This window comes from Morone saxatilis, unplaced genomic scaffold (genome assembly GCF_004916995.1).
Source record: "Morone saxatilis isolate NCDOM2014 unplaced genomic scaffold, NCSU_SB_2.0 Contig11, whole genome shotgun sequence".
NCBI lineage: Eukaryota > Metazoa > Chordata > Actinopteri > Moronidae > Morone > Morone saxatilis.
In genome coordinates this window covers 7,811,777-7,821,010 of record NW_023339663.1, presented here as the reverse complement: position 1 = coordinate 7,821,010, position 9,234 = coordinate 7,811,777, and the positions used below count along the sequence as shown (strand labels likewise).

Below are 9,234 nucleotides of genomic sequence, written 5' to 3'. Positions count from 1 at the left end.
ACAAGATAAATTAACTATATGTTAATAAAATAGACAATAATTTAAATTTAACTTTATCATTTACAATATTAAAAATTAATATATATATTAAATATATAAATATATAAATAATCATATATAAAAAAATAAATTAAAAATAAAAATATATATTATATTAAATAAATATAAACAAGAAAATTAAGGAACATCACTAGCTTAGATAACATTATAATAAAATAAGTAAAAAGGAATAAGAGATCAGCTTAATAAAAATAAAAAAAAAAAAAAAAAAAAAAGATTAAAAAAAAAAAAAAAAAAAAAAAAAAAAAAAAAAAAAAAAAAAAAAAAAAAAAAAAAAAAAAAAAAAAAAAAAAAAAAAAAAAAACAAAAAAAAAAAAAAAAAAAAAAAAAAAAAAAAAAAAACCCACACCCCACACCAAAACTTTTGCTGTATATCAAATACACTACAAACCAACAACAGTTTTATTGCTCTTAGGGTCTTAAGAACCAGCAAGCTACGTCTTGATCTTGTTGTGTAGAAAGAGATAACAATATCCTTTCTTGATATAATATACCGAAGCTTGCATAAAGCGCTCTTAGTGCTGTATGTGGCAATTAAATGTTAACTATTGAGACCAGAAAAACTATAATAATTCCATATATCTTGAGGCAATCAAGCCGTGAGTGGGAATTGTAGTCAATAATAGATATATTTTTTTTAATATAAAAGAGATAATAGAATTTAATGAAACTTATAAATATATATATGGTTCACACTGCACAATAATAAACGATATTAAAACACTACAAAACCACCAGACATAATAGGAGAGCAATGCCAAAAAAAGAAGAAACAAAACCAACGCAAAAAAATTACTTACCACCCCCTCACACAATGCTACCTTGAACAACTTGAACAATCTTTGGTCCTCACGCACAGCAGAACCTCATATTATTAAATCTGAGTAAGGTGTGGTTGTGACTTGACTTTGAATTGCTCGTCATGACTTGAGACTTGACTTAGACTTGCATGAAATGACTCGACAAGTCATTGCTGTCTTTATTAATATGTGAATTATCAAAAAAATATATTTTGTTCGATCGGATGTTTCCTGTTACATGTGGGCGAACCTGGCAACCTGTAATCTAACCAAGTGACGCACCATCACTGACTGCAGCGGTTGTAGAGTGGCCGGAGCGGAGCACTTGGAAGATGGAACTGGAAGGAGCTGCTGGCACAGCAGCTGTTCCCAAAATTATAAAATTTGGTTTCAGAGACTTTTCTAATGAAAACAAAAAAAGAATAGCCGTGTGCAAGGTCTGCAGTGCCAAAATTTCGGACGCCTCCAGCACCACGCCAAAATTCATTCGGCATTTCAGGTCACAAACTGCTGGTTTAAAACACTTTTGCATCAGCTTCACTTCATGGACCCAGAAGCTCTGTCCAATTATATACACTGTCAATGGATACGCCTTTATTTAGAAATTCCCATGGGCCGTTTTTAATCACCATCTCTGTCCAAGGGCACATCCTTCCTAAACAAAAAGTAGCTATACAGTACACTAACGTTTGTTATCTATCACCGTGTCAGTTTCAGTTTTCTATGAAGACGTAACAACACTTCAGAAAGTTTAACAGAGTTGAATTTCTCCACAGAAACAACTTTGTTGCTGTAGTTTTTTCCCTTGTCCTCAGCTGCAGCTGACATGAGCTCAGGCGGATATTGTGTTGTTGCTGGCTGAAAAAGTACATGTGACTAAAAAGGGGTAGTCAATAAACGGAGAGTTTTATACATGCTATCAATGTATTATTTTATGATTTTAACTCCTAATTTCTTGTTGGTAAAGCAAGTTAAGAGTTACAGGTAAGAATTACAACTTCTGGTAGGGCTCTGCTGCTGCTGGGACACGGACAGTGAACTGAAAGTTAAAGCTGCAGTAGGTAACTACACGAAAAATTACTTTTCGTCATATTTGCTGAAACTTTCACTATATCCTGACAGTAGAACTTGAGACAAATAATCTCAAGTCTCATGTACTACTGTCAGGATGTGAGGATAGTGAACATTTCAGCAAATATGACCAAAAAAAACACAACAACAAAACTCTCATAGCATGGATTAATGTGAGTCAGAAACAGGCACAATAACTTTCATTGTTTTCCTAGTGTGAAGGGAGGCAGTGAGAGACTAAGGGATGATTTCCTGCCCTGTTGGACTGCTGGCAACTGGCTGACAGACAATCTCTCTCTCTTCGATCCTATGCCTGACTATTGCTGTTCAAACCTGTTACTGACTGCTCACATGACTGCTCACATTTGTGACTGTCAAGGTGTCTGTTACACTCAGCTATCCCAGTCATCGTGTAGCCTAACGTATATTGTTAAATGGGCATATGATCTTGTCTAATATCAATCGCAGGCTGCTGAATCAAATCAAAATCATATCGTGGCAGACTTTGCGATATAAAAAAAGCGGTGTGGCGTAGATGGCAAGCATTTCATTAGAAGCACAGTGAGGCCCAAGAAATCCCTGATGATGACAATGATATCAGTCTTATTACTTTAACCACTTATGTTAAAAGTGCTTGAAACTAAAAAGAATAATGCAATCACCTTTTAACTTGTAGTAGTAGTAAAGTAAATATATAAAGTACAAAGTGACTGTGCGTGAGTTTGTTGGCAGTGATACATAGCCTGGGAGTACAGACTGCCAACAAGTCCCTAAAGCATGAATGTACCTGCAGAGAAGTTGGCTGGTTGAGTTCAGAGTTCACTTTTTAGTAGTTTACTTGTGTTTTTGGACCAGGAATGTTAACGGTTTTCATCATTTCAAGAAGGAGTCGTGACAAATAACTGGACAGTCGCCTAGCTGATTTCAGGCATGAATCTGTTCTATCTACACACGCTTACCTTCGTGCACGGTCACCCCGCAGTTGTCACACTGGATTATCTCATCTGCATCCTCGCTGTTGTCACCCAAACAGACGCAGCAGATGAGGATGTGCTGAGTGCTCCAGGTCTGGGACCGGTCCAGCAAGGCATCCTGGGGAATCGGGGAAACAGAGCCACAGTAAAGCCACTTATCCAATGTCCCCTCCCCTCCGATCAGACCAGCAGTGATTGGCAGTTAGTAAATCCCATAGACAATGCTCACAGTGCTAAGTCGATTACAACGAAGGCAGAAATTCTCCTGGAATCACTTTGATACCATCTAAACCTCTCACTGGATTATATGGTGACTCTGTGACTCACATTGTTGTTTGCTATTATGCAGTGCCATACAAAGTAGCCAATGTGCAGACCAAATTCATCTGCAGTGCCTTTCATAACTAGGACAAGGTGGAAGTTTGCTCAGTATTAGCACAAAGTAGGCGTCACTAAAAGTTTGTCCAAATAAAACACAGGTATAAATAACACAATTATGACATAACAGGCACTATCATATCAGAGAATAGGAAACTTGATCAAAAACATATATGTGTTTTCTTTAAAGGTGTTTTCTAGTTTGACATTTTGGGAAACATGCTTGTTCACTTTCTAGTAGTATTAGAGTATTGGATGAGACCAGGTCCATGCGAAGCATGGAGCTAGGGCCACATTTCAGAATCTTCCTCAGTCTGAAATCCTTTCTTATGGCAGTTTAGGACAGAATTTAGAATTTCTGGTATTATAGAGACATGTTTCCTAACTTCATTTATAAAAAAAAATCTCTTCAGACTAGGTTTTACAGAACTGTTCCAACTGAATAATTTCCTAATTAGGAATCCTTCTAGAAATAGTTTTTGTTAAATTCCATAATTGATATATATAAAAATAAACAGCTGTATCTGGTAGTCTGCTGCTAACAAATAATGGAAATTAACATTAAATAAATACGAGCGCTGTAGCAAAAACACAAAATGTAATTGAATTTCAGTGGCACTCACCTCGTTGCCCTTTCCCTGGGACATGCTGTCATTAGTCAGCTCTTCATCAAAAGCACTGCTGCTCTTAGTCTTCTTCTTGGGCTTCTTCATCTCTTTGTCACTATCGCTGCTACTGTTGTTGTTGTTGTCATCGCCATCTTCCTTGTCATCCTCGTCATCATCATCATCCTCATCCTCATCATCGTCGTTATCATTTTCGTCGTCGTCACTGCCACTGCCGCCGTCCTCTTCCTCTGTCCCACCTTTCTGAGCAGCTGCTTTGCCTTTCTTCTTCCCTGCTGTGGGCCTCCAGTCGTTGTCGTCCTCGCTGTCATAGTCGTCCATCTCATTCAGTTCCTCCATGGTGGTGAAGTCCAGCAAGGGCCGGTTCCTGCGGAAGTTCCATTTCTTGGGCTCGGCCTGAGACTCTTCTGAGTTGGTGCCACCGGGCCCTGACGTTGAGGTAGATTCCGCGCCACCAGCCGCAGGAGCAGGTTCAGGCTCTGATGTCTTCTTGCTCTTGCGTCGGTTTTTGGGCGGGGTGGCGGCGGGGGTGTCTTTGGTGGAGCTGTCTGAGGAAGGCTGCTGTTTGGCCTTCTCTTCGTCTTCCGTTAGGTTGTCCTCAGCAGTCAGGTCTTTGGCCTCCTCTTCATCTATACCATCGTCTGCTGAGCCAGCGTTGTCCGAGTCACTTTCTGAACCTGCAGCACTTGCTTTAGACCCTTCTTCGTCGCTGCCGTTGCCTGTGCCGTCTGATCCTGTCAGACAACAAGACAGTGACAATAGGATCAAAAGTGGTTCGCAACTCTGAAATGGGGAACCCATGATACATTTTGGAGGAGCTCACAAGATGATTTGAAACATAAGAAAGAAAAATACATATTCTGTTATGTTATTCATAAAATGTTATATATATATATATATATATATATATATATATATTTCAGTTAATTATTTATTTATTAATATTATATTAATTCTCTTAATTTTCTTGCTAATTTTGCCTCTTTAACACTTCAAAAATCTTCAAATGAAACAATCCAAGAGTCTTTAGTCCAAGTGCATACAACCTTAAGAACCTATACAACCCTTTGACCTGTTCATTGTAAAACCATACACAACTGTTAAAGAGGCTATTATATGCATCCAACCTTTAGCCCTGTGTTCTATCTTACACTCTATGTCCAAGTAAACAGCGGGATGTTGAGACTTCTTAAAAAGCCCAAGGACATGATCATCTCACCACACTGTCTGTCTGTTTACTGTCCCAGAACTCAGGAATGTGTAACTGTGTTAGAGTGACGCTCCAACAGGGATAAAACATTACTGCTTCTGCCAATTGAGCCAAAAAGGGTTGGAACCACTATATATCATATATGCTGGGGGATGTACACAATAAAGGAAGCTTCAGTAGGCCTGCAACAAATCTTACCTTTGTGAATCTTTTATTGATAATTAGGATGTAAAATTATATAGGTAAGTAACTTTTTGTCATTATTTGCTGAAACCTGTTGGACAGTTGGACATGAGACAGATAATCTTGTTCTTCTCGGCTCTGATTGCGTCAAGGCAGATGACCACCCACCTAGAGCCGAAGGGTCTGTCCGAGGTTTCTGCCTGTTAAAAGGCAGTTTTTCCTTGCCCCCGTCACCAAGTGCTTGCTCATGGTGGTCTTGTTCGGTCTCTGTAAATGTTAAAAGGAATTCGGTCTAGACCTGCTCTATTTAAAAAGTGTCCTGAGATAACTTCTGTTATGCAGAACCTACCAATCTTTTCTCCTGTGGCATGTTCACACTCAGAGGCCAGGCCACCATGCCACCCACACCTCCCCTGACACACATCATTCTTCAGGAATGCAATCATTATTGCACCATTATCTCGGTCACCTAAGTGACAACCTTATCTGAAATCTATTTGTAGTGGAAAAAAAACACTGTCCTTTTCCTCTTCAGCCTAGCAGCCCACTAACCTGAGAAGAAAAACTCACCTAATTGATAACAAGGGTTATAAATCTATCAATTTTTAACAAATGTGTCTGCTTACTTTGTATTGTATTTTCATAACTCCGGGTGCAGTCAGGTTGTCTGAAGTTTATTTAAAATACCATAAATCACTTTCTCTTCTTTGGTTAGAACAAAGGTATAGACAAGTAACTTTATCTTTGCATGCAAGGGGAAGAATTATGAGGAAATCTTTGGAACAGGGACTAGTTACAGTTATGACTTGAATATTTCAAGTGATCCCATTACAATCTTTATTGTGCAACGGCAACTGAAGAATAATCAGAATGATTTGAAATATAATCTTTTGTTGATTTCCTTCCTTTAGGGACACAATTACGACACTAATGTAATTACACTTTGTCTACTGGATTTACAGAAAATAGGACCTCACTGCTTACAGAATCCTTTATACATAGTAAAGGAACAATGAGTCAGCTTAATAGTTAACCTTAACTTTTTGCTGATTATCAATCATCAGTTTTATTGCTCTTGGTCTTCGAACCACAAGCTACGTCCTTGATTTGTTGTGATAAGACCAAGAGATACAATATCCTTTCTTTTACCGAAGCTTTGCATAAAGCTCTTAAAGTGCTGTAATGTGCAATTAATGTTACTTTGAGACCAGTTATTTCCAAAATTAGCTTGAGGCAATCAAGCCAGTGAAGTGGGAATTTTGTAGTCAATATGTTATTTTCTTTTATTAAAAAGGCTCTGCTTTATGAAACTTTATTTTTGGTTCACACTGCACAAATAATAGTTTCTCACCAGACATAATGGAGAATTATGCAGCCAAGCAAAATTAACTTACCAATGCTCCTTGAAACTTGAAATCTTGAGTCAGAACCCTCATATTAAATCTGAGCTAAGGCTGTGTTGGATTTTAGAATTAACCATGCTGAAAAGGCTGTATGGATGGATAGGTCAATGATTACCTATCGTGACATGTATTAATGTTTTATAACAGTTATTAATGATTATAAACCTATTATGTTAAATATTTTACCTGTAATCGATTCTAAACGACACTATACTAAGAAACTGATATTTTCAGTTTTTGGATATTCTTTTGCTGGTTATTTGTAGGTCATTAAAAAAAAATTTATTTTTCAAAAAATATTTTTTAATATTGAAATGTAACAATTTAAATCAAGGTGGGATCCACATTAGCCAAATACCTTTATTTAGTAAGCATACGAGACATACTTTTTAAAAATAATATACATGATTATTTAAAAAATAACAATAAAATGTACCTGTAAATGTATAGGTAAATATTGTAAGAAAACAAATGTATACACATGTATCACAAGAGCTGTTTTAGATACTGGATTTGAACAGCTGAATGGCTGGCACAGTCCAGCAACTCTGACAGTCAAGAATCAGTATTACTTGAGTCTTGAGTCCAGACTGTAGGACAGTTAGCAGAGCCTGAAGATCTGTATAATGTACAGTATCTATACGTTTTACTATTTGGGATCACTTTGGTCTCTGCAAGATTATAGCAGCAGCCATTAACCCACCACCAGAAGATCCCTCTTGTTAGATTTCTGTTCTTTAACCTGAACGTCTCTCATTTGAAACCCAGTGAGATCAGTTGATAGAATTAATTCCATAAAGATTTCAGTTTAACATCCCTATCTAATACATTCATTGAGTTTCTCTATCTTGAAGCGTATGTAATAGATCATGTTTGATTGGAGATATTTCATTTTATTTCTGATTGACAGATATAATTAGCAGACCTATGCTGACTGGAATGTATATATCTGAGATGAGCTACAGGGTTTACCCGCCCCTTTATTTATTTTAGCCCTTTAAGATGTCAGGAATCCTGTCTGCTGGTATCTGCACTTAATCACTTTTTTCAGTAAGCAGAGCAAGGTTTGATAAATGCAGCAGATGGATTATTTTCAGCCCTCTTTTGAGCCCTTTGGACATTAACTAGAGTGCAGATTCCCTCGTTCTGAACAAATTGGAGCATATGCACCTGCTGCCACGGACTCGCCATATAGACAGTTCTCTGAGGAGCACTGCATACTCTGAATTTACTCAAGCACAGCAGACAAAAGTATAGCAGCCCTGATGATAAAAAGGAATCACCTTAATCTTAAATCCAGACTGTGGTAGGACAGGGCCTGAGGATGTTTAACAGCACAAAGACAACTGCAGTGTGTCATGAGACAACACTTTGCTCTGTTCAAAATAAAATCTAAATCTAACAACAAACGTGAAACAAACTAACTGAGGATTAACATCACCATTAGCAGTTAAAATTACTTGTTGCAGTCTGATTAAGACGTGACCCAGAGGGAAAGTTGGAAGCTGCATTGCATTACATTCCATGTGGAAAATTTGCTTTCTTCATTATGACTCAATATAAATTCAACAACTTTGAACCACCGCGTTTTGAATCTTATAAACATTGTGCAATTGATTGCTTCCTTTCAATCTGCACATAAGAACACGTGCTTGAGTATTTTTCTCAGCCTGCAGTACAGCCAAGGTCAGATTTCAAGTCATTAGCCTGCCTTTCACTCTGTGCATAAATCACTGTGGTGTATCAGTAATAAGGAAGTTTACCTGTTAAGAGGTCTTTTAAATGCACTTTAGAAGTCATGTGGCTATAGAGAAGTGCCTCCGGCGTGTTCCTGTAATTCATGGTCTCATATTAACTCCCATTTTCCTCATGAACATGGCCATTTCGTCTGTGCTACCACCAACTTTGCGGCAAAGACAATCATTATAGATAACATTTATTAAATCAGTTATATAACTATATGAACCCATTATCTTAGTCGCTATAAGATTAATTTCCCTCCTGTTATCACACTAGTTTTATTGACCGCATCCTATTGCTTATGTATCTGTTATGAAATGTATCTTTCTGTCATTACATATTGGGTTTGAATTTTCCTTCCACAGTCGTAAAGGGTCTGTAACCTTGAAACTTTTCCTACTTAGTTATATTTGCTTTCTTCTAGTAGGAATTGTCTTGTGGATGTTTCCCAATGATTCATCCAAAGGTCTGAGGAAATGCCACCCATAGCCCCATAAACTGCAGCTACAGAACAACATGTGCCCTGCACTTCAGACAATAATATTAGTAATCAATTCTCCAGAACTCAGGCAATGAGCGTCTTTATCTCTCGTTTAGAGTTTATGACTTGGTTAATCGTTAAGCAATGCCTTTGTGTCCCCTAGGATGGAGCAAGGACATATCTGACACCCCTCGGGTCAATTCTCTGAGGGTTGATCCAAAGAGTTAGCCAATAGCTGGCAGCCAGTGTATGACCCTGGGATGCAGGGTATAAAGGTAGGCCATCTGAGACAAACCGAGCTTACACAC

At 37.7% G+C, this 9,234-nt stretch overlaps 1 protein-coding gene across 1 annotated transcript; it reads right to left on the bottom strand.

The window, feature by feature from the left end:
• Window positions 1-2,861: 2,861 nt before the first annotated feature.
• On the bottom strand, window positions 2,862-5,748 carry LOC118320892 (PHD finger protein 14-like). The gene is made up of 3 exons (XM_035652014.1): window positions 5,652-5,748; window positions 3,907-4,643; window positions 2,862-3,023 (listed from the first exon to the last, which is right to left on the bottom strand). The coding sequence occupies exons 1-3, from the start codon at window positions 5,746-5,748 to the stop codon at window positions 2,877-2,879; spliced, it is 981 nt and encodes a 326-aa protein (XP_035507907.1). The 3' UTR covers window positions 2,862-2,876.
• Between the last annotated feature and the right edge of the window lie 3,486 nt (window positions 5,749-9,234).

What these genes read in the sequence shown, in the direction of transcription:
- LOC118320892 (XM_035652014.1), bottom strand. Translation starts at nt 5,748, where the DNA reads ATGATTGCATTCCTGAAGAATGATGTGTGTCAGGGGAGGTGTGGGTGG. An exon ending in TGCCACAGGAGAAAAGATTG is followed by an intron (nt 4,644 to 5,651) that starts GTAGGTTCTGCA and finishes GTTGTCTGACAG; the next exon opens with GATCAGACGGCACAGGCAAC. An exon ending in CCCAGGGAAAGGGCAACGAG is followed by an intron (nt 3,024 to 3,906) that starts GTGAGTGCCACT and finishes CCGATTCCCCAG; the next exon opens with GATGCCTTGCTGGACCGGTC.